The sequence below is a fragment of the Penicillium cosmopolitanum genome (genome assembly GCF_028827165.1).
Source record: "Penicillium cosmopolitanum strain IBT 29677 chromosome Unknown utg000006l:49.0-5199605.0:1.0-5204138.0, whole genome shotgun sequence".
NCBI lineage: Eukaryota > Fungi > Ascomycota > Eurotiomycetes > Eurotiales > Aspergillaceae > Penicillium > Penicillium cosmopolitanum.
The window spans coordinates 730,418-753,542 of record NW_026622676.1 but is presented as its reverse complement, the minus strand read 5'-3'; the positions used below and the strand labels follow the sequence as shown (position 1 = coordinate 753,542).

At 48.0% G+C, this 23,125-nt stretch overlaps 10 protein-coding genes across 10 annotated transcripts; 6 read left to right on the top strand and 4 right to left on the bottom strand.

Annotated features, from left to right (window-relative positions):
• Positions 1–2,613: 2,613 nt before the first annotated feature.
• N7509_004807 (class I SAM-dependent methyltransferase) lies at positions 2,614–3,569 on the bottom strand (the record flags this gene model as incomplete). The annotated part of the gene is made up of 3 exons (XM_056629444.1): positions 2,614–3,115; positions 3,178–3,464; positions 3,525–3,569. 3 exons carry the CDS (start codon positions 3,567–3,569, stop codon positions 2,614–2,616), a joined length of 834 nt encoding a protein of 277 aa, XP_056488746.1.
• Positions 3,570–4,716: 1,147 nt separating this feature from the next.
• Positions 4,717–6,832, bottom strand: N7509_004806 (fungal specific transcription factor domain-containing protein; the record flags this gene model as incomplete). The annotated part of the gene is made up of 5 exons (XM_056629443.1): positions 4,717–5,015; positions 5,075–6,332; positions 6,391–6,422; positions 6,484–6,700; positions 6,758–6,832. The coding sequence occupies 5 exons, from the start codon at positions 6,830–6,832 to the stop codon at positions 4,717–4,719; spliced, it is 1,881 nt and encodes a 626-aa protein (XP_056488745.1).
• A 988-nt stretch (positions 6,833–7,820) lies between these two features.
• Positions 7,821–8,471, top strand: N7509_004805 (bZIP transcription factor; the record flags this gene model as incomplete). The annotated part of the gene is made up of 1 exon (XM_056629442.1): positions 7,821–8,471. One exon carries the CDS (start codon positions 7,821–7,823, stop codon positions 8,469–8,471), a length of 651 nt encoding a protein of 216 aa, XP_056488744.1.
• Positions 8,472–8,884: 413 nt separating this feature from the next.
• N7509_004804 (putative NADH-ubiquinone oxidoreductase subunit GRIM-19) lies at positions 8,885–9,596 on the bottom strand (the record flags this gene model as incomplete). The annotated part of the gene is made up of 4 exons (XM_056629441.1): positions 8,885–8,957; positions 9,042–9,194; positions 9,333–9,439; positions 9,576–9,596. The coding sequence occupies 4 exons, from the start codon at positions 9,594–9,596 to the stop codon at positions 8,885–8,887; spliced, it is 354 nt and encodes a 117-aa protein (XP_056488743.1).
• A 249-nt stretch (positions 9,597–9,845) lies between these two features.
• On the top strand, positions 9,846–11,090 carry trm10 (tRNA (guanine(9)-N(1))-methyltransferase; the record flags this gene model as incomplete). The annotated part of the gene is made up of 1 exon (XM_056629440.1): positions 9,846–11,090. The coding sequence occupies one exon, from the start codon at positions 9,846–9,848 to the stop codon at positions 11,088–11,090; it is 1,245 nt and encodes a 414-aa protein (XP_056488742.1).
• A 104-nt stretch (positions 11,091–11,194) lies between these two features.
• Positions 11,195–12,088, bottom strand: N7509_004802 (uncharacterized protein; the record flags this gene model as incomplete). The annotated part of the gene is made up of 1 exon (XM_056629439.1): positions 11,195–12,088. One exon carries the CDS (start codon positions 12,086–12,088, stop codon positions 11,195–11,197), a length of 894 nt encoding a protein of 297 aa, XP_056488741.1.
• Positions 12,089–12,760: 672 nt separating this feature from the next.
• N7509_004801 (uncharacterized protein) lies at positions 12,761–15,325 on the top strand (the record flags this gene model as incomplete). The annotated part of the gene is made up of 3 exons (XM_056629438.1): positions 12,761–12,779; positions 12,959–14,451; positions 14,504–15,325. 3 exons carry the CDS (start codon positions 12,761–12,763, stop codon positions 15,323–15,325), a joined length of 2,334 nt encoding a protein of 777 aa, XP_056488740.1.
• A 2,166-nt stretch (positions 15,326–17,491) lies between these two features.
• N7509_004800 (aldo/keto reductase family protein) lies at positions 17,492–18,566 on the top strand (the record flags this gene model as incomplete). The annotated part of the gene is made up of 2 exons (XM_056629437.1): positions 17,492–17,549; positions 17,617–18,566. The coding sequence occupies 2 exons, from the start codon at positions 17,492–17,494 to the stop codon at positions 18,564–18,566; spliced, it is 1,008 nt and encodes a 335-aa protein (XP_056488739.1).
• A 414-nt stretch (positions 18,567–18,980) lies between these two features.
• Positions 18,981–20,066, top strand: N7509_004799 (alpha/beta hydrolase family protein; the record flags this gene model as incomplete). Its single annotated transcript, XM_056629436.1, has 5 exons — positions 18,981–19,271; positions 19,330–19,346; positions 19,412–19,444; positions 19,500–19,522; positions 19,582–20,066. The coding sequence occupies 5 exons, from the start codon at positions 18,981–18,983 to the stop codon at positions 20,064–20,066; spliced, it is 849 nt and encodes a 282-aa protein (XP_056488738.1).
• A 568-nt stretch (positions 20,067–20,634) lies between these two features.
• Positions 20,635–22,940, top strand: N7509_004798 (acetoacetyl-CoA synthase; the record flags this gene model as incomplete). Its single annotated transcript, XM_056629435.1, has 4 exons — positions 20,635–21,779; positions 21,856–22,313; positions 22,377–22,717; positions 22,782–22,940. The coding sequence occupies 4 exons, from the start codon at positions 20,635–20,637 to the stop codon at positions 22,938–22,940; spliced, it is 2,103 nt and encodes a 700-aa protein (XP_056488737.1).
• Between the last annotated feature and the right edge of the window lie 185 nt (positions 22,941–23,125).

The following is a 23,125-nucleotide window of genomic DNA, read 5'->3' as shown; positions in this document are numbered from 1 at the left end:
ATAAAGAGAAGCTCCAGAGCCTCGGGTACACTGGCGCCCACGAGTCGAGAAGGATATGTGAGCGAGCCCTCGAGGAGTCGCAAGAAATGGGCGTGTCAAGTTCAAGAATTGTCCAACATCGAATTGATCCTGCAGATGATGCGTAGGTTCACCCCATCCTTATACATGTCCTAAATGTATGCTTCGTCTAGATGATCTTGTTGCTTTATAAACTCTAGTATTGTTCCTGCCCGGTAAAGTATGTTAGTTATTATCAGTAATAACTAATAATATTTAGTACTTACCAGCCCATTTCTGACCGAGTGGGCAATGCAAGCTGAGCTTCCATGCTTGACCGAGGGTAGAAACTCAGAGTGATCGTTTTTCCTTGAAATCAAGGCCCAGTTCCCAGAAAAAGGGGAGGATTTCAGCCGGATAATCTGGTATAGAGAACGGGCTCCTTGGACCATACAGGCTGTCCAGTTCTCGCCCACATCGCTCGACTATATTGCTGAGAGCCAGGAACGCGTCATCCCGTGCTTTGAGCTGCTCTTGCTGCCAATATTTAGCTGGCTACGGGTTGCAATTGCTGCTGCCCCTGCTGCGGTCCCGGTCAATTTGTAGTTGTTTATCCACTCAACAAATGCCTCGGACGTGCACATGATAGACTCTTCGCTGAAAACCGGCGGTGATCATCGGCTGCAGGTGAAGGCAGTTTCATCCCTTTCCAATATCATGATCGTCAAACTTGTCCAGTTGTGCTTAATCCACACGTTGATGCTTGGGTGTGTGTTTGGGCATGCGATCAGTGCGTACGCTTGACGTGTACGCTGTCGGTGGCGATCTCGACTTGTTAACTCTGCGGCCAGTTTCATCTTTATGAGAATTTTTCACACTGGAAAATGTGTACCGGGTGGAGTCCAATTCTCCAAGGCTAGAGTTTCCTTATTTCCGAACTTGATTTAACTGTCCCCTGACTATCCTTCGAGCCCTGGAGGACAAAGGAGACAATGCGTCGGGATGCATTGTCCAAATATGCCCAGGAAAAGGAGCATGAACAGAAAAAGGGACATGAGGAATTTGTCATCTCGGTGGCTGGATGACATGAATTGGGTTGCCCATTTTGGCGATTCTGCTGGAATATGTTCGTGGCTCGTGATGACACTGGCAGCAACTCGAGGGGCGAAAAGTGGTTAATGTCAGGTACTCGTGCTTGCCCAGTACTATTAGACTGTAGTAATTTCATCTCCAGGGCCCTTTTAGCTGTATCTTGAATTTTACACTCAGGGCCCCAGGAGTGGTTTCCCAAGGTTGACCTGTGGAGCTTGATTTGCGTCAAAGGTGTGTGAGTCCCGGGCACGTCCCTGAGACTTCTGGGAGGAACGATATTCCTCAATGGTAGGCGGATAGGTCAAGCAGTGGCTGGCTTTGCTGTTTTGGAATGGCGTCCCGAGTCCCGATGATGTAGTTAAGTTGCTAATATTGATATTAAAATTGTATCAAACTTCGATGAATTTGATATCCTTTGCCCCCGTCTGACTAACGCGACAAACGTCGAATCCAGCCCACATGGGAACGATTCTTCTGATTCCAGCCATGATACTCATGCATGTCGATCTCTTGATGCATCCAATCGAGCACCCCGCCCGCGGCGGATAGTTTCCACCGGCTGATCATTCAAATCATCGCGTAGTCTCCGAGTCGTAGTGTCTGCATAGCGCTGTTGAACATGCTTGTAAAGCACTGCATTGTTTTCCTGGCCGCTCAAGAGGATGGACGGAAGGTTATGTTTTGGTACCAGCTCACGTTGATTTTAGAGACTTGGTGGAAGAATGGGGTTCCGAAGTTGTCAAGATGGGAGACAGTGTTCTCTATTATGGAAGCAAGTGAGTGGACTTCGGGGTGAAATAACCTCGGCAATAATAGCCCTTGCCATCTCCTTCCTTGTATGACTGACAGGCGTCTCGACGGAGGATTTGATTTGTCTGTCGCGTAAGTTGCGTCGTCCTCCATGCTGTCAGGGTTGGATTTATTGGCATGCTCAATCCGCGGGACATTAACGCTGTAATGTGGTAGTATGTGAGAATAAAGGCTGTTTCGCAGGCTCCAAAGGTGAAGGTGAGCTGACCTTTGGCTCGGAAAATCAGGTCAATGAAGCTGAGAGGGATCTTGCCAATGTGAGACAAAGCTAACCTTGCGGAATGTTGTCGTAATGGAGAATGTATAAGGATACGAAAGGAGCTCTGGCTTTTACGCTTCAAAAAGAGATGATGAGGTGATGAGCGGGTAAAGTGGTGGGATTCGGTCAGGTGAGAGAAGAAGAGAAGAAGAAGAGAAGAAGAAGAGAAGAGACTGAATGTGAAGCTATCCAGAACAGGACGGATGGAAGGACGGATGGAAGGCACGATCTGTCAGTGCGGATGCCTGAGGCGGGTGCATGCAGTACTACTAGTCAACTAGTAACTACTATCTAACAAAAGTAGGTGTAAGGTATTCACTAATACCAGTAATTACCGTCGATACTCGGGCAAAGATATCTACTTCCAATTGTATGCGTTGGAGTCATTTGAGTTCTAATCCAAACCTCCATCTTCAGATTGTTCGCCCAACTTGTAACTAGGCTCCAATATCGATCTAAGGCTTGACAGCCACACATCGAAGACCATAGTAAGTGATGTATTGACAACCATCCTCTTTCGTAGTTCCACTCCGAAGCATACGACACATCTGATCCAGACACGATTCCCTCTCCTCCTCAGTTTCCAAAATATCCAACCACGGGGTACCAAGAAGTTTCATAAGCCCCTTAAGGCCACCGTTTATCTCAGGATTCATCTTTAAAGCCCTCGGTTGGAGAGTAATATGTTTGACTTCAAAGCCAGCATCCTCAAGCAAGCCTTTCATATAGTCATCAGAGGGATGGAACCAAGGGCAAGCTGCCTCTACTTGTTCAATTGGAATGCCATGGTTCACTAGCGAATAAGTGAAAGATGTGACCATCTCGGGGGCATTGCCGAATCCGCACATCTCGAAGAAGAATGTTCCTCCCGGCTTCATGGATTTAAAGATAGTTTCAATTGTGGAGACTCGGGTTTTTGGGTCTCTCAAAATCCAGTGGAAAGCGGCGTTGGATGATCTAAAGATATCCTTAGAACACGACGCTTTTTTGCCTCTCACGAGGGGTATAGTTGATCTTACACTTTATCCCACTGCCCATTCACAACATCTTCTTCCTTGTCCAAATGTCGACAGTCAACAACACGGAACTCTGTGGTCGCGCCGCCATAGTTGAATGTTTTTGCGGCCTCTATCATTGCCAAAGAAGAATCTACTCCCATCACATGGCTTACTGCGGAGGAATAGGAGGTGGTGAATTTCCCATCGCCACATCCGATGTCAAGGACTCGGTCGGTGGGCTTGAAGTCGATGCTTTGAACGAGAGTATCTGAAAGACGAGGGACGAAGGAAGCGACGGCTTCATAGGTCTGTAATTTGTTAGATGTTAAATGGAATCACGTATTTATTTATACTCAAGAGATCCGAACCTCAGTAGACCAGAAGTCCTTTTGACGAGTGTCGACCAGAGTCATCTTGAGGGAGGATAATAAATCTTCTATTTGATTGATGGAGGAATGTATTCCAGAAGCACGGAAAGGGCTGGATCTTTGTATTCTTTAAATCCTCTTCATACTAGCTTCACTTTTTCTTAGACAACAGGTTGAAGGTAAGCAGCACGGGGCTCATGTTCAAAACGCAAGTGCACCTAAATAATCTGGGGATAAGAACACTCGAGCTGTGACAGCCATCTTTACCGAACACCATTTCCAAAAGCTGCAAGTGAACCCATAATTCAGACTCAGAGAATATGCAAGCCACAATCGCATGTTGCTTTGTTGTGCTCGGACCATCCATCAAGTGGCATATTCTGGCGAAAGCCAATCATAATACGCAGCCTGCAGCCGTATTATCACTCTGGGTAATGTACACGGCTCGCTTAATCGGACTTCGAAGTGGCTGCACTCGGCCACTGCAGTCTGTACTGTCTCCGAGTATGTTTGATCTCTTTTAGCGTGCATTAGCGCGAACTATTGTATCTTACAGAATCAAACAGCGGAGTGCTTATACAGCCAGGGGGTATAGTCAGGAGAAATATTGGCTGGGTATCTGTAGTACGAAAGCAGAATTGTAATTCAAGGCGAAGGCATCCAATAAACTGGCCAGAGATTGTATGCTTATGGAAGTTTGTGCTTGAAGGGGAAAGTGTCAGATCTTGGCGCGTAAGACGACGACGCTTATTTCGTGATCTCGAGGAACGGCAGATTCAAATATTTCTTATAGGCTTATCTATGCTTTAAACAGAAACAAGGTCAATTAATTTGACTAATCGAGGTAACTATCTATTGGTTGGTAGTTTCGGATGGACAGGGATAGCCCGATTCTTGCAAGGGATCTGGGACCTTTAAATGATTTGAACACTTAGGTATGGAGACATCTATGATGGCTTATTTTATCTACATATTGAACTTCGACCCTTTCATAGAAACAGCCAATAAGAAAAAACCAGATCATACTTCACTGCGCGATATTCGCATCGCTTCTCAGAAAATACCCCCCAGAGAATGGAAGCTTGGAACGCGGTTGATCGAGTGAGGTTGCTCTCGGTGGGAAATAACCCATGCTAGCTATATCACACACATGTGGCGCATAATTGTCGAGTATATCCGTTGGGCTCCATATCTAGAAAGAACTTCCTTCGGGACCAGGCTGGTTACTGCCACCCTGCTGCATGTCGATGAAGGGCTGCTCATCCCCGAGCAGCATTAAATTATCCCAATATCGGTCATAAAAGTCTACTATGCCCGAAGATCCTGCGAAGAACCCATTATGAGGCTGTGAAGTAGGGTCTTCGTCTTGACCTAAATAGAAACTAGCGTCCATTAGATCCACGTCTAATGGAGTATATTCATTCTGGCCATATAGCTGAGACTCTTGGGACTGCGGCGTGGGTATCACTGGAGCTGGAGGGATTGGGGGAACTAGAAGAGGGTGGTTAGTCGAGGTTCAAGGAGTAAGTTCGACATTGTGAGGGACTCACCGTCTTGGGATTCCGGGTTTGAACCGAGTAAGTTTACTTGCTCTGGTGTATCTCCATGCTGTAGGTGGGTGTTTGTAACTTTGAGCATGATACTCAACGCCTGGGCCATCTTGGAGGCTTCCTTGGATTGTTGACGCAGTTGGCTCCAAATATTAAAGGCCCTCTCAATCTCCTGTGAAAGCTGATGCCGCTCATTGATAATTGCCTGTCTGTCATTCGGTGACAAATTCTGTTTTAAATCATATCGAGATTGGCATGATATCTCCAAAGAAACGATCATCGCAGCGGAGCGAAAGTGTGTGGCGACAATTGGTGAAAAGAAGAATGAGGACACGGAGCTAGATTCAAATATGTCGGACTGGTGTTGGAGCACGGCTCTAGCAGCATCCAAGCACTCCTTCCGGGAATATGCAAATGCAGGATCCATGCGATGTTGGGCCAGATATCTGCGGTGCAGATCACATCGGCACTTCTGATAGATCAAATCAATATTGTACCGATCCATGATTGTATTCGGCGAATCTGCAATTGATTCACTCATTGTGCGGTATCTCAGCGGGGGAGGGATCATTGCGTAGAGCTCTTTTAATTTAGCATCCAGCTGTAAGACTTCCTTGTAGGGGACCCCTTTCACTGAGCAGACCTTGCTCATGATGTCTGCGCCCATGAACATCATCCGATTCAACGTAACAGGAAAGAGCATTGGTGTTATCTCTGTGAAGGGTCTAGATGGAGGAAGAGTTGTCATCGATGGATCTAAGTCTTCATCAACTAGATTTTGAGGCTCTTCGGTGTCAGTTTGGACTGGTGTTGTTGATGGTGGGAGGCCGGCTTGAAGGGAGATGTAGTGATCAAGAAGGCGTAAGGACATCCAAACACGCCGGCGCATTTCACCGTCAAAAACAGATATCTCACGATAGTGTTTTGAATCTCTGTGGTAACCACTATGCATTGCCAATCGAGATGCCAAACCGAGGAGAACAGAGGGGCCAACATGGTTGTCAGTGCTTCTGAGAATCTCCATAGCAACATTCAAAATGACCGCTTCCATTTTGAATCGTCCAGGTGATGTGTAGTTTGACATGGTCAGACATTGTGATGCGATTCGGTGGTACTCGGCGAATGTTTCGGAGAGGTCACCATCGACTCGCCCCGCTGTAGAGAAAAGTTGCAGCCCTGTGCCCGCACAGAGAATGCTAAAAATATATGCGAGCCAATTGATAGATGCCGCTTGTGGGTTCTTCCAGAACTCTGCGTACTAAAGGGACTCGGAATTTAGGTAAGTGGAAATCTTAAACATAAATAGGAAGACCGACTTCTTTGGTAAATGTGGGTATGTGAGTGATGACTGGATGCTGGTCAACTTGTGCTTGTAACAATAGTAGAGAGCGGAATATTATCAAACCTACCGAGGGTAGCCTCTTTGGAGTTCAGATAGGAGGATACCAGTCGATCAGCTACAGCCCTCGCAGGCAGTGCATCAAGCAGATCATCTTTTGAAGTTGAGATTGCATTGCCAAACAAAAGAACTGGTCCGGATATTTCTGGAAGACAGGAATGTTCATCTTCTTCCTCCTCCGGTGATGTGTCTTCAGTTAGCTGGAGGTATTCTTTCACTTCTGCAATCTATACTCTTTTTAGGATGTGTTCAGCACCACGTCATAGAATGGGATAACAGCCTACCTGGTGCAAGACTGCTTGCCAGTGGGTTGGATCGACATATCGTGTTCCATCCTGTCCATCTTGATTGACTTGCATAGTCCCAGGAAATATAGGCTCGGGTAAGGTCTCTCTGCTTGGCTGAGGTACTTCCTGAGGCACTAGCACAGTCCCCGCTGGAGCTAGTCTGTGTTGCTGGGAATTTGTAGCAGATAGCTGGCCAATCTGAGCCTCGAGTTCTCGTAGGTGGTGCTGTATGCCTTGAGAATGTTTCTTGGTCATGCGTTGTGGACCTGCATAGTGGCACATGTACATTCTATTGTGTTTGATACAGTTATCACAGGGGTGTTCGCGATTACATTTCAACCTATGCAGTTAGTCAGAACCAGTAGTTCGTCCACCATCAATTGGGCTTACGGGACTGCGATAGATCACAGACAGACATACTTCTTTTGGCGACAGGTTACGCAGGAGAGAACGGGCCTCGGCTTTCTCCTCTTCACGGGAGGGTCGCCCGAGGAATCCATGGCGTATTCACAATCAGAATAAGTCCGAGTGGGACGTGGGGAGGAGATCGATGATTCGAGTGGTGAGCCTTCACAGTGAAGGGCCGCTGGCCACGCCAAACCACTTTGGGACTAGCTCCGGACATATTGAGTCGCTAGCGTCGGATTTGACTGAACGACCCACTGGCCCATCTGCAAATCTCCAGATGAACCACCCCGGACAAGACTAACCAGCAGGCTTTGCAGCCATTTTCTCCATCGGAGATAGATGTGGCTTGTTATATATACCCCTTGGCACATACAGAATTGTATCCACTAATTTATTCAAGTTGTCACCCTCAACTACCAAACTATATCCAACACTGATACCAGTACTACTACCTAGTACTACCGTTCTATACTTCAACCCGACTTGAGCTCGGCCACCAATGACGACACATACTAGTACAATTGCATTGGACCAAGGACTACTCGGGGCTTTCCCAACCGATAAAAAGCAACAAAGCGACTTCAATTGGGCTACATCAATGGGAAACCCAATCTCTCATTCTCCAGCTGCTCCGGCCCTCAGCTGGGCAAACATGCCAGAGATCCCAGAGCCCCTGGAGTTGCTCGAATCGCCACAAGTCTGGGTAAACGGCGAGATACTACCTGGCAATTTGATTTACAACAATACATCCACACCATCATGTGATTTCCACTCAACATTCTCCTCCACAAATAGTCCGCTGCTGGACGAGACTGATTCTTTCAATACCTTCGCCAATGTCGACTTCTCTCTCCATTCATTGATCCCTACGATTGAATCAAATAATCGAAATTCATCTATAATAAGCCAGAAAGAGCTTGCGAGAAGGAATGGAGTGGGCTCGCTAGATGCAGTCTACCAGCAGCCATCATCACCTGTTTCCCACCCCGAAACATACACATCCGATCACGTTGAGACCTCACGGAAGACTACAGCCAAGGTGTCCAAAGATCGCTCACAGAGGTACACAGCAGTAGGAAGTGATACTCCTTCTTCTCAGGACTCTGACGAGGAGAAAATCGCAGAAAGGCGGCGGAAGAATAAGCTTGCTGCTCGCAAGCTCCGTCAGAAGAAGTTGGATCAGGTATCGGAATTAGAGGCTCAATTGGAGGATATCAGGAGAGAACGAGATGCGTTGCGGTTACGAGCTGCAAAATCAGAGGGCGAACTTATGGCCTTGAGACAAATGATCGACCAGAAATGAGGGATTATGAGCCCTGGGCAGATGGCGATGATATAATGTATATTTAAACTGACACCACTAATTTGGCCGTGAGTGAGTGGGGAAATGGGGCGCGGGTTTGAGCGGCTGATATATTTGTGGAAAGGATGAAGGCGGGCAAACCGCGCAAGGAAGCCTTGAAACATAACGATTGAACGTATTGAAAAATCAATTGATTGCAAGTCCAAACTAAAACACTTCCAGTAATGTAATATCTACAGTATTTTGCTCGATTTCATCTCATCGAGCATATTCTCTCCACCCCTTCGTTCTTCCACAACGCATCTTGATCCGTCTTGTTCAACTCCAGCTCACTGCACGCGAAGCAGTGGCGTTACTCAGATACACCAACATGTTGCTGAATCATATGCAAACAACGGATGTAGTCAAGGCAGTTACCAGAACTGGTACCAGGCCTTGCTAGCCGCGGTCATGGGCGGGGTATAGGTGATGGTGGCAGGGACGAAGCTGTACAGACCGGGGAGTTAGCAATGGCAAAGGGTAGGCCATATGAAGACCGAGTGAAGGTAGACTACGTGGATGCAGACGTACCGGTCGGAGTTGTAGATCTTCTGCTCACTGCCGAGGAGCTCCACCTCGCGGGCCTGGTTGGCGAAGTGACGACGAACTTGGTCGCGGTCCTCCTCAGCCTGGAGGAGAGGAGTCAGGTACATGCGGGCCCACATCTTCTCACGGGCGAGTTCCCTATAGCGGACAAAAAGCGATTGAATTAGTCTCCGATTGTCAATTGCGTACCGCCGCTCCGGGTGATTCTCCGATGCTCAATTGCACAGGGTTTCGGGTCGTTCGGACGGAGGGAGCTCGTCATCGCGCAAAACGTACCGTTGCTCGCGGGTACCCTGCATGTACTTGTAAGTACCCCAGATCATGATCAGGTGCATGCCGGCCATGTAGACCCATGGCTGGAAACCGCGGGTGGGGATATTGCGCTAGAAGATCAGGCGATAGAACGTTAGCACAAGGGTTGCTGTGGGAAAGCGGGTGGGCTTTGCTTGGGCGGCTGGACGGCTTCAAAAACGGCATTGAGAGCGTACCTTGTATTGGACCTGAGCGTAGCCCCCCCACTGGGGGCATATCCTGAGGCATAATGGCGGTAGTGGGCTTTTTGAGGTCACTGAGGTTCACTCCTCGCGAGTCGCCGGGAGAAGTTGGTGATGGCAGGTCACGTGGCTGTACAGTAATGAGCGCTGTGGGGACGCTTATTGGCCAACGCGGGAAGGTGGGCTTTTCCTAGCGGGCTTCATCTACAGCTCTCTCCGCCCAGCGTGGTGCTCGCTTTGTCAATTTTCCAATAACGAACTGTGCTACTCTTTGAGGCACATTTTGCCCAACACAATGTCCGACGACGAGCGGCCACGGAAATTAGCCAAGATCGGCAATACAGACGAATTCACAAAGCAACAACTCGGGCCTGCCATGACCGGCGCAATTCCCGCCAACAATGAGTCGGAGAAAATGGATGCGCAAACCACGAACGAATCTACCCTCGCTAGCTCGGAACTGCCCGGAGATACTTTGAATGAAACAACCGAGACAGCTCCAGCAGAAGGAACCGAGGAAAGCGCACCAAAAATGTCGAAAAATCAACTTAAGAAGCTCCGCCGCCAAGCAAAGTGGGAGGAAGAACGCGATATTCGCAAAGCGAAGCGCAAGGATCTAGCACAAAAGAAGAAAGAGCGGCGGTACGAGGAGATAAAGGTGGCCCGGGAAAATGGCGGTGCAGAGGCTGTAGCAGCTCTCAAGAAACAGTGGGAGGGAACCAAAGCCAAGTTTGGACGGTCGAAGCTTCTGCCCTTCACAATTGTCGTCGACTGCAGCTACGACGAATTGATGAATCCCAAGGAGCGCATCTCCTTGTCATCACAATTAACCCGCATATACTCTGATAATAGCCGCTCACCCTGGCGCGGGAACCTGATCTTCTCAACCTTCGACAAGCTGCTCAAAGAACGCTTCGATACTACACTATCCAGCTACAAGCTCTGGAAGGGTATACAATTCATACCTGAGGATTTCGTGCAAGCTGCAGAAATCGCCAAGGGGCATATGGCATCCTCGCGCGGTGGCAAGCTTGTGGGACCTTTTGACAACTACCCAGACGCGAAACCAGAAGAAGGGGAGGTCATCTATCTCAGCAGTGATAGCGAAAACACTCTTACGGAACTGAAGCCATATTGTACATATATTATTGGTGGACTGGTGGATAAGAATCGGTACAAGGCAGTCTGCTACAAGAATGCCGTGGAAAAGGGTATCAAGACCGCGAAGCTGCCCATCTCGGAATACATCAAAATGACAGACCGCTCGGTGCTCACCACAAACCATGTGGTGGACATAATGTTGAAGTGGCTTGAATTAGGTGATTGGGGCGAGGCATTCATGAAAGTTTTGCCCCCGCGAAAGGGCGGAAAATTGAAAGAGAAAGCTAGCAACCAAGACAATAAGGATGGGGATGCCGAAGCAGACGGCGGTGCCGAGGAAGAAGTCGTGGAGGACGAACAAGAGGAATCGGATGTGACTTTGATGGAGCAGATCATGGCTGATGCAGCTGGAGAGGGAGAAGACGAGCACGAACCATGATCGCCGGACAAAAATGGAAGGTCCAGGTATTTCAAAACTCCATTATCAATATCCATGAATTAAATCATGTATCCAGCCCTTTCGATGGTTGAAAACCCCTCTTTTCATACTCTTCCCCGCACATGATTAGCCAATTCTTCAAGTTGTTCGTATTTTTGAAGTTGTTGGAGCTGTTGAAGCTGCTCAAGCTGCTCGCGCTGTTCAAACTGCCCACGCTGTTCGAGCTGGCCGCGTGATTCAGGGTCACCGGGGTTTTCTATCTGGTCACGCTGCTCTTGTTGCTCCTTCTCGAGTTTATCCCGCTGTTCTTTTTGTTGACGCTCAAGCTCTTCCTTTTGTTCACGATGCTGAATGGCAAGTTGCTCGAGCTTGGCACGCTTGGCCCGCGCCTCCGGCAACTCGGCCTCACGTTTCAGCTTTTCTTCGCGTGCCCAGGCCATCTTGAGGTTGTAGATATCTCTTGGAATGATCAAAAGATCAGGATACCCCTGTTTGAGCGCGGCGATAATTTTGCGCGGCGGCATATTCTCCGAAACTAGGAAGTTGATCATCTTCTTCTGGTCGGGCGTGATGACGCGGGCGCCTGGATGTTCGAGGAGAGTCTGCTCCGGGTCATGGTTATGTTCACCATTCAGCACTTTGATATGCCATTTGCCATCAGAGCTTTGAAGAGTGGATTTTTTTGCATATAATCGGAAGTTGCATCCGGTTTGTCTCGTGTTGGTCTTTCTGCGCTTTTGTCCATCTGGTGCCTGGATCCGATCTTTGTAAACACCACCCCGGTCGCATCCAATATAGATGTTCCTCTCCGGGCTTGATCTTTTAATTACAATGACGAAGCCTTTGGAGATGGCGTGTTCTTTGACAGCCTTGAGCATATCCTCCCGACTATCATAGATTTGGTAGTATGGAGGATCAGCTGCGATTTTGGCTGCTAGAATTGCTGCTTCATGGGGATCAGGCTCACGGCCGGTTTGGGCATTTGCGATGTTGGCCATATTGGACCGTCCCAGGAAGGTATTGGGTGGATGAAATACCACTGGTGCACTATGTATATGTTAGTGGATACTTTCTATAGTTAGATGCTAGGGATGAAGGATGATGGGACGCCAGTTCAATCCGGGTTACAGGAAAGCCCACCTCATGTGTACGGGAAAGCTGGTCGATAACTTGAAAAAGTAGCTAGTATGTAAATTGTATTATTCTGGCCAATCAAGATTGACTGATCGGGGCGTAGTGATCGTAGTGATTGGGGGTCCGGAGGTTCGACAATCAGTTGGAGACTTGCTAAGGACACCCGAGGTCAGTTTTCGCTACGGACACTTCGAGCTCCACCAGCCACGATTATGTCAGCATGGCAGCTCCTAGCCACAGCCACCAGCCACAGTGGCACCAACGCCACAGACGATGACGGAGGCGACTTTTCTGTTTTGGTGATGCCCTTAGTTTCTTAGTCTTTAATGTTCAAGTTACTTTTTTTCTTTTCTCTTTCTCCCTCCAGGAAAGCAACCACCCTTCTCTTTTGGAGCTCACCCCTCTACTCTCCTTTGTCCCTTTTCCTTTTTCTCTTTCAATCTCTCCCTACTCTCATATAACCCTATACCCCCTCCCTGGTCGTGCCTACTCTCTCTTTCTCCCCTCCACCACCTGGTTAGCTGCCCCTCGCAACCATGTTTATGCTCCGCAACGGTAAGCAAACGCGCTCCATGCCCCGCCTAACCCCTCCATACCAACCACCATATCTTCCCCCACCACGTATAAGAATTCGCGCTAATCTTTGCTCTGGATTTATTCTAGTGGGCAAATACCTTTTCGGTGACACTTCGAAAGAGGCTATCATCGAAATCCCCCAGGCCAGTTGTATCTAGTCCGACCCCTCTCTCCAAAGGGCTATTCGGAGCTCATCTTCAAAGACGCCGCGGCCACTATCCGACGGACAGGCCAGGAATTTCAATACCAACTGGTTGTTCAGAGAGCCTACGAAGAAGGCGAGGAGGACCTTGCCGACGACGAGGACGAGCAGGGTGCCGCCGACGGTCTGGACAAAGACGAGAAGGTTTTCCTGCTCGACCAGTCTTTGCACTTCCGCTCCGAAGTTCGTGAGGGAGGTATTAAGATTCTTGCATGGGACGATCTGAGTGGTGACGAGGGAGACCTTTTTGAATTCATCTGTGACTCTTCGGTCCCCGCCGACAAACTTGCCACCTTTGAGCTTGCCGCGATACAGTGCCAGTACGAACGGAAATTCCGCCGCACCGCCCAAAAGGCTACTGAAGACGAACTTCAAGAGTTTTCTCACCAAGAGGAGCACCCTATTCCCTCTGCAAGCCCTGTCCCGTCCCCGACCTCCAAGTCCCAAGTGCCTCCCGTGACGTCGGGCGAGTCTGCTGCCGCTATGGCGCAAGATGTCAAGTACGCCCAATCCAAGGGCCAAACCAAGACAGCCGCCCCCAACGAGGAGTCCACTACCGCTCCGCCCTCCGCGCCCCAGCCTGAATCCAAGGAGATTCTCACAAAAGAGAGGGCTGAACTTCACATGTTTGATTTCCCAACTGGAACTTTTATTTTGCAGGATTCAGAAGTTGTGGCAACTGTCTCGGAGATCGGAAACTGGCAATACTGGCTTCAAATTACTGGCAGCGAGAAGGAATGGCTGGGTCAAGCTGTTGTCGGTGACATCAACCCTGTTTTCAACTTCGAGTACCTTTCCTTTATCTTCAACCACTACGCTGAGGATGGATCGGCTTACTCGTGGCTCCTGCGCTTCAAGGACCAGGTTTCCGAGGAACGCTTCCAGGAGGGTCTCATGCAGGCTCTCTGGGAACAGCTTAACGAAATGAAGTGGACCAAGGTCAAGGAGAATGACCGAGAATATGTGCTCGATGCTTTCCAGGACCTCACAATGGAAGACGCCGATGCTCTGCCCGAGGAAGAGGAAGAAGAAGAAGAAGAGGAGGAGCACGAAACCGACCAGGATGATGGCCAACGGAGTGAGCACTACGATAGCGATGAGGAGGAGGATGACGTCGTCACTCGCGACCAGGATGGCAATGTCAACTCCCAGCTTGCAGTCGGCTACAACGACCGCTCATTCGTGGTCCGCGGGTCCAAGATTGGTGTCTTCAAGCACACCGACAACAACAACCTGGAATTCTCGACCAATATTTCTAAAGTGGAAACCCCTGGTGGCAAGTTATTCAGCCCGAAGAAGGTCATGCTTCACGCAGAGGATCGCAACATGATTCTCCAGAATGGCGATGATCCCAACTCGCTGTTCAAGATGGATCTTGAGTATGGCAAGGTCGTCGATGAGTGGAAGGTTCACGACGACATTCCTGTCGAGACATTCGCCCCTGAGACGGTCAGTGATATTTCCCTCTCAAATATTTTTTATCTGCTAACCAGTGCCACAGAAATTCGCCCAAATGACATCTGCCCAGCCGTTTGTTGGTGCTTCTAAGAATGCTTTGTACCGCATCGATCCTCGTGTCTCCGGCAACAAGTTGGTTGATACCGACCTGAAGCAGTATGCTAGTAAGAACGATTTCTCTGCCATGGCCACGACTGAGAAGGGATATCTTGCCGTCGCTTCCGACAAGGGTGATATTCGCATGTTCGATCGCCTGGGTATCAACGCCAAGACTCACATTCCCGCTCTCGGGGAGAAGATCATCGGTGTCGATGTGTCGGCCGATGGTCGTTGGGTGCTCGCCACGTGCCGTACTTATCTCCTTCTGATCGACGCGCTGCAGAAGGACGGCAAGAATGAGGGCAAGCTCGGATTTGAGAAGTCCTTCGCCAAGGATTCGAAGCCTCAGCCTCGCCGTCTGGGTCTCCAGCCTGCCCACGTCGCGCAGTTCCAGCACGAGACCAAGCAGCCCCTAGCATTCACTCCTGCCCGCTTCAACACTGGTGTTGACTCGGAGGAAACATCTATCATTACTGCAACCGGTCCCTTCATTATCACCTGGGGCCTGAAGAAGATCCTTTCTGGTCGCAAGGACCCATACACAATCAAGCGTTATGGCGAAGATGTCATGGCGGACAATTTCCGCTTCGGCTCTGATAAGAACGTTATTGTCGCCCTTCCCAACGAGGTTAACATGGTTGCCAAGCGTACCTTCCAGAAGCCTACTCGCGAGAGTATCGCCGGTCCTATCACACCTGCTCGTGGACGCAGCGGCAGGTTCAGCAGCCATCTGGGAAGAAACGACATTGTCAATTCGCCATACTAAACTTACTGATTCTCCCCATCTCTCTTTGGGTGGATTGTATTCGCTCTTGGTTCTTGGCTCTTCTCTTTACTTTTTTTCCTGCTCCTTTATTCCTGATTTTTTGTACCATTACCCATACCCCCTGCTGTTTATTGTGCTTTCATCCCTTCATTATCGGTATTTTTTGAGATCTGATATTCTGACTTTCGTCAATTTTTTCTTCCCTCGCTTATCCTGCTGGAATCATAGGTTTTCGCTTCAATGCAGGCTTCGATTTTTGTTTTTAGTTAGTGTAATAGGCCCCCCTACCATAGTGGCGAAACCTAAGTCTAGAAATACCATCAAATACCTTTTCTGCAACTATTCTTATCAATATACAGTATTGCTATAGTATTTTAACGAACACAGAGTGTTTCTATAGCTATTTCAACAACGGAACTTGGGGATCAGAGCAACCAGAGCTCTCCAAGTAGTAAGTAGTTGTAGCGTGCCACACCTCCTCTCTCAGAATCATTGCAATTCTGCCTATTAAACACTCCCACCGGCCACCAATATGCCCGAGAATGCCGAATCCACGAATCTCGTGTAATTAAGGCCTGCAAAGCCGCTCGTGCCGTTAAAAAAGCCAAGCATAGCGCACCTTGCACGCAAATTTGACGACTCTTATAGCGTGCTTCACCGCTGCATCAAGATGGGCCGAACGTCGCTTTCTAGCCGCAAGCCTAAGAATAAAGCGCTCACAGAGGCCCAAGAGCGCGCAATGCAAGACTGGGTTGTTTTGATGCAGCATATTGATATACCATTTGACGCCTGCGACCATCCAAGATCACGCGAATGCTATCATTGCGCGTGCAAAAAAGCCTCGATTTCCGGTTAGCAAAATATGGGCATATCGCTTTATTCAACGATTACCACCTGAGAGAAAACATAAAGTTGCCTCAATGTCACAAAAGACCAAGGACGATCATGATGAGCGTATTGCTGCTGGGGATGCTCGTCCCACCCTATGCGATAGTGGAGAGTCGCTCGACATAGCACCTTTACTTGCAATCTACATACTTCTTTTGTTTCACATTTTTGTCTCTTTGTCTCTTTGCCTAGTACGAAACTTTTAGGCTTAATCTTCTACGGCTCGAATGTTCTGATTACCCGATACACGTAGTGACGGGAGCGGAACCAAATGAGATGAAATCGATGATGGAGGGAAAAGCCCTCAAATCTATAATCTAACACCGAATACTACTAATTACCACTATCAAAGGACAAACGCGCTACAAAGGCCACAAAGCATTGAGGGCTGACCGAGCCGCAGGGCTGAGACCTCAGTGGCCTCAGAAGCACGATACATGCACCAACGGATGTTGGTTCTATGATCCATCTTTCAGTATTTAATAGAATGTCTTCCGATGTTGTTTTGCCTTGAAGTTCTTCACTTCTTTAAGAACAAATTTCGAGGATGAAAAATTTCAAATATTCTAAACAAAAACCCTATGCTAAGAAGATCAAGATCGAGCAGATCATTCCAGATATACCTTATTTGTCATCCCATTCTTGACCTTAGGTATTCAACGATCACCGCTGCAAGGTTCCCCACGGTCTGGCCTTGCCAATCAATCTCCACAAGACTACCTAGGTAACTTCCACTCCAGCTTGGCGTCTAACCCAGTTTCTAATCTCCATAGCCGTCAGAGAAATCCCAATATTGTCCCAAGTACGGCCTGAAGTCTTTCAAAACCCGCAAGAGAAATCAGATCGGTTCGATGTGGAGTGATCTCATATTCTTGAAAAGGCATATGTAGACATGACTCTTGACAAATATCGGATCAACGGCAATATCAGCGGGGCATACGAAGAATCTCATTAAATTATCGCGGCTATGCTCGTCTAAGCCATTTTTTCCACCTTATTTTTTTTCGGACTTAAAAAGCTCGGGGTAGCCTGCTATTGGGTACGTGGTGCCCGGGTGAGCATGGATCGGGCGCGGCGTTAGACGGATATAGTAACTGTATTAAAGCCCGCCTGCATGAGGCGCTGCGGCGTCGGTCAGCACGGAAAAATCGGTAACCTGGGTTGACAAGGTATAAATAAGAGGTGGTCATGGCAGGAAGGGAAATGAAATAAAGACTTGAAGCAGACTATCTCAATCCATCTCAGCAGGACAGAAAAATAACGCTCAGCTAATTTGCAATGGCAGACAACGCGAACTTGAAGATTGTCTTTGGGGCAATGACCTTTGGCAAACCGAGTATGTCATCACTTCACCAATATTGATCTTGGTTCATCCAAATGACCAAAAGCTAATCAGGCAATAGACACTCTTGGTGCCCGTGTTCACGAAAAGGAAGACGCAGCTCTGATCCTGGACACCTTCCAAAGCCACGGACATAACGAAGTCGACACCGCTAGAATTTACGGCGATGGTTCTTGTGAAGAAATGCTTGGTTCCTTATCATGGCAAGACCGAGGCCTCACCATCGACACCAAGCTCTACCCAAATTCCGAAGGGACGTGGAATTTCGAAGATTCCTACACGCATAAGCCAGTTGACATCCGCCGGGGACTGACGAATAGCTTGAAGGCCCTGAAGAGCGAACAAGTCGATTTGTTCTATCTGCATGCACCGGATCGCAAAAACCCATTCGAGGACACACTCCGAGAAGTCAATAATCTTTACGAACAAGGGCGTTTCAAGCGTCTCGGACTGAGCAACTTCATGTCCTGGGAGGTTGCGCAGATATGTGAGATCTGCAAGAAGAATGGATGGATCATGCCCTCAGTATACCAGGGAATCTACCATGCTCTTCAACGAAGCATTGAGGGCGAATTGTTCCCCTGTCTTCGCAAGTACAACATATCGCTATACGCATTCCAGCCTTTGGCTGGAGGACTACTCACTGGTCGGTACAAACGCGAGCAAACCGAGTTTGAGGAGGGTTCTCGATTCGATCCGAAAATCCTGCAAGGAACAGTCCACCGAAACCGGTACTGGAATGATGTTTATTTCGACGCCATTGAGCTCATCCATGCTGCTGCGACAAAGCATGGGTTGACAGATGGAGAAGTTGCGCTGAGGTGGCTGAAATATCATTCTCAACTGAACGAAGAACTACAGGATGCTATCCTTGTCGGTGCAAGCAGTGTTAAACACCTGGAGACAAATTTATCTGATCTGGAGAAAACCTCCCTACCAGAAGACGTTGTCCAGGCGCTTGAAGAAGCTTGGCTGATGGTGAAGGGGGTTGCGCCAAAGTATTGGCATTAGAGTTATAAGGCACAATTTGTATTTATTAGGGAGAAAAAAGCCTCGAGCGAGATAAGCTTGAGAAAATATGATCCACTTTTATGATGTCAAGGTTTGAATTAAGAACTGCGTGTATTTTAGATAGACTTGAAATGAATTGCTTAGAGATCCGAGGATTGTTCGGGGGACTCGCACTACATGCCGAATTAATCGGAGACTCAAGGCCCGAATGAGTCGATCGCTCGCAGTTGAACTCGAAAACAAACCCCTCCCAGCACCGGAGACCCGCCTAATTTCTCGGAAACTTATTAATCGATCGCCCGCACTCGAATCACGAAACCAAGAAACTCCATTCACTCCAACGTCCTCATCCTCATCCCAACTTCCTTCATCACCGAAATTTGACCCCGCATCCACCTGAAGCTCAACTTCACCATGTCCCAGAAAACCCAACGTTTCGATACGCTACCGGAAGACACGGTCAAGTCTAGCAAAACAAAGATCAATATTTCCGGCTTTCACGTTTACCTCTATGGCATCGACGAGCTATCCCCACAGCAGGCAGAGAACACGGTGGTTTTATTCCATGTCCATGGACGCACAAGAACCTATAAAAATGCCGAGCTTTTCGCACATCAGTTCCTTCATCAGCTGCGGCAAACTGGAGAATCGAAGAAAGGTTTTGTCGTGGCGACCTTTGATAATCGCAATCACGGCGAAAGAGCGGTACCCTACTCCATCCTGTTGCTATGCATACAATTATTATCTAACCGTCTACTTATAGATTGATACCAAGTCAATGTGAGATTCAATACTGGAAAATTATTTTAAATATCTTCTTTCAGTCGCTGACCCTATCGATATAGTCAAGGATGGAAACAAGGAAACGAGAAGCATGCGTTAGCGTCCCTCCCCGATAAGCCTTTAATGAACTGTGAACTGACACAAGAACAGACATGACATGCTCGCCATGATAGGTTCGAACACCCTCCACTTATTTAGGAAATTATTCTCACTGGTATTTTCTTCGTCGCAGATGGAATTGCTCTCGACATCCAAACTGTGATGAGATACCTTAAGCTTTACGTGGAAGATCGATTCAACCCAACCGAATTTGTCATGTCAGGACACTCACTCGGAGGCCACACAGCATGGAATATTCTCGCCGATGAAAAGCGAATCAAGACCGCTATCATCTCCGTGGGATCGCCCAATATGACCGACTTGCTACTCGAGCGGCTCGGCAAAAGAGACGGCCCTGATCCGATCCGATGGCCCGAATCCATAGCTCAGATGTACAGGGATCGGGACCAGCGTGTTTCACAAATCGAGGGCAAGCAAATCTTGCTTCTCAACGGTGCTCTAGATACCCTTGTACCCAGCAAATTCAGCGTACCCTGGGTCGAAAAATACGGCCCAAAGAACGATGTATCTTTGAATGTGTTCGAGGATACTGGTCATTGGTTCTCACTGGAAATGATGGATAAGGTTGTTGAGTGGGTACTACAGAAGATCACTTGAGAAGTCAAGTGAAGGAATAGGCAGTTGCAATATTGAATTCGCATTACTCCATGTGTGGCTAGTTACTTTCCACCTTCTTTACTACATTACCCTGAATCTTTCGGCGGTGATATAGAAAGAAGATCCCCAAGCAACATACTTAACGATACTGTTCTCACAAATCCTCCTACGGCAATATTCTCTATCAGTTTCTCAGATGGCACGACTATTTATACTGGTAGTAACTTGAAGTAGTAGCGGGTTAACTTAGTAGGTATAGCGGGATGGGCAATGGTTATTTCAATCCCTTTCTGCCTCAGCAGGTAATATCAAATTGCCAATATTATCCAATCTCCAATTTCTCCGGAAATCTAACTCATGTTGTGAGATAGCTTGTACAATCGGTGCTAACCCCGACCCCGCATTTGAGGAAATACCCGAAATTGAGCCGCGGCGCAGCTTATTTCGGCACGACTGCTGGTTCCTTAAATCCAATTATCATCGTCCTTCTCGAGTTTTACCCTTTTATACTTTTATCTACCATCAAGTATCCTCTAAGTTGCTTTTACCCAAAGAGAGCTTGCCCATAATGTCCGCCTATACGAGCATACCTCGGAAGCTTTGGGAGCACCCCAATCCCGAGGCCACCGCCATGGCCGAGTTCAAGCGAAGTCTCGAAAAGACCAAGGGGGTGAAATTGCCCGATTACAACTCCCTTTACAAGTGGTCGATCGAAAATCGGGCTTCCTTTTGGGATTTCTGCTGGAAATACTTCCCAATCATACACGAGGGAACCTACGACCAAGTTGTTGACGAGAGCGCTCGCATCGATAGTATTCCCGACTGGTTCGCTGGTGTGCGTCTCAATTATGCGGAGAATGTTCTCTTTACTGCGAGTCAACCGGGAAATCCTGCTTCAACCATTACCACTGTTGGTAAGGAAGATGATAAGATTGCCGCAACCGAGGTTCGTGAAGGTGCTGCGGAGCCGGCCGTGGACCTCACTTGGCGGGAATTGAGACAGCGCACTGGTCGTATGATCCAAGCCTTGAAGACGGCCGGTTTAACAAAGGGAGATCGTGTTGGTGTAGTTGCTAGTAATAGCATTGACACTTTGATCATCTTCCTGGCAATTACTTCCCTCGGGGCGATTGTCTCCACCACATCTACCGATACAGGTGTGAAGGGTATCTTGGACCGACTGCTACAAATCCAGCCAAAATGGGTGTTTTTCGATGATACGACTGTGTATAATGGCAAGAGTTTGGACCTCAGACCGAAAATTAAGCAAGTTGTCGAGGGGCTATCAGCGGTCTCGGAGTTCCAGGGAGTTATCTCGGTGCCCAGGTTCAGAGGCAAGCCAGCGGATATCAACGCAATTCCTCGAGTGCAAACCCTAGACAAATTTCTCTCTGGCGCGAAGTCCGATCAGTTAGAATTTGTCCGGGTCAGATTCCGTGATCCTTTTCTCATTGTTTATTCATCTGGAACAACCGGAGAGCCGAAATGCATTGTTCACTCTGTGGGAGGAGTGATATTGAACACGAACAAAGAGGGGCGATTGAACCGAAGCATGAATTCAAATGCGACGGTGCTTCAATACACGACAACTGGTTGGATCATGTACATGTCCTGCGTTTCAGGACTTATCTTCGGCGCCCGACCAATTCTCTACGACGGCAGTCCATTTCTGCCGGATGTGACAATTTTGGTCAAGCTCCTTGAGAAATACAAGTATGTTCCCCAGACCTCTCAGCTCTCCATATTCCAAGTCCTGCCTTGAAAGCTAACCGAGGTTCATCGAATTCAGAGTGACACACTTCGGAACCTCTCCTCGATGGATGCACGAACTACGCAAAAATGGAATTAGCCCACGTAAGATCGCGGATCTCAGCAATCTTCGTGGCGTGACGAGTACCGGTATGGTTCTTTCCGAATCATTATTTGAATGGTTCTATGATGAAGGGTTTCCCTCGCATACCCAGATTGCGAATATCTCTGGAGGTACAGATCTTGCGGCCTGCTTTGGCATGGAAAACCCAATCACCCCTGTTTACTCCGGAGGATGCCAGGGACCTAGTCTTGGGATTCCCATCGCCGCCTTTGAACAGGTGGACGAGGGTGTCACTCAGGTCAAAGGAACTGAAGCACCCAATGGAGAGCCTGGAGAGATTGTCGCTACGGCAGCATTTCCCAGTATGCCGGTTAAGTTTTGGGGTGATGAAGGGGGTAAGAAGTACTTCAATGCATATTTCGCACGCTTTGATAGTAAGTTTTCAATTCCTTCTTCTTATTCCTTTCCTTTCATACTCAGAGCTGATATTCGTTTAGACGTTTGGACACACGGTGACTTCATTGCAATCAATCCATCGACAAACCAAGTGCTTTTCCTGGGTCGATCTGACGGTGTCTTGAACCCGTCCGGAGTTAGATTCGGATCTGCGGAGATCTACAACGTAATCGATACCCAATTCCCGGAGGAGGTTGTGGATTCTGTTTGCGTCGGACAGCGAAGGCCACAGGATAGCGACGAATCCGTTCTTTTATTCCTTCAAATGCGACCGCCGTTCAAGGCGGATCAAGCATTGATGACTCGCATCAAGGAAGCTATCCGCAAAGCTTTAAGCGCTCGACATGTGCCAAAGTTCATTTTTGAAACCCCTGCTATTCCGGTTCGTTACTCGTCCCTTTTATCTAATTGCTCTGCCAGTCACTAACACAAATATCATTTCACAGGTAACGGTCAATCTGAAGAAGGTTGAATTACCCGTTAAGCAGATTGTTTCCGGCAAGAAGATCAAGCCATCTGGAACATTGCTTAATCCGGAGAGTCTTGATTTTTATTACCAATTTGCAGAGATAGAAAAGCTGGCTGATCGCAAGGCTAAGCTATAAGGATTTTGCATTGTGGTAAACTCGCGGCGCTTAGATGCCAGAGGGATAGATGAACGACGTTTATAGTGAAGTTAATAGTATTCCATTTTAACTTTGATTTCAATTGGTCTTCTTTCAAGAACAGAAATGTCTACCAGAAAAGGTAAACAAAAACAAACTGCAGGTAAATGTGTCAATTCAAATGC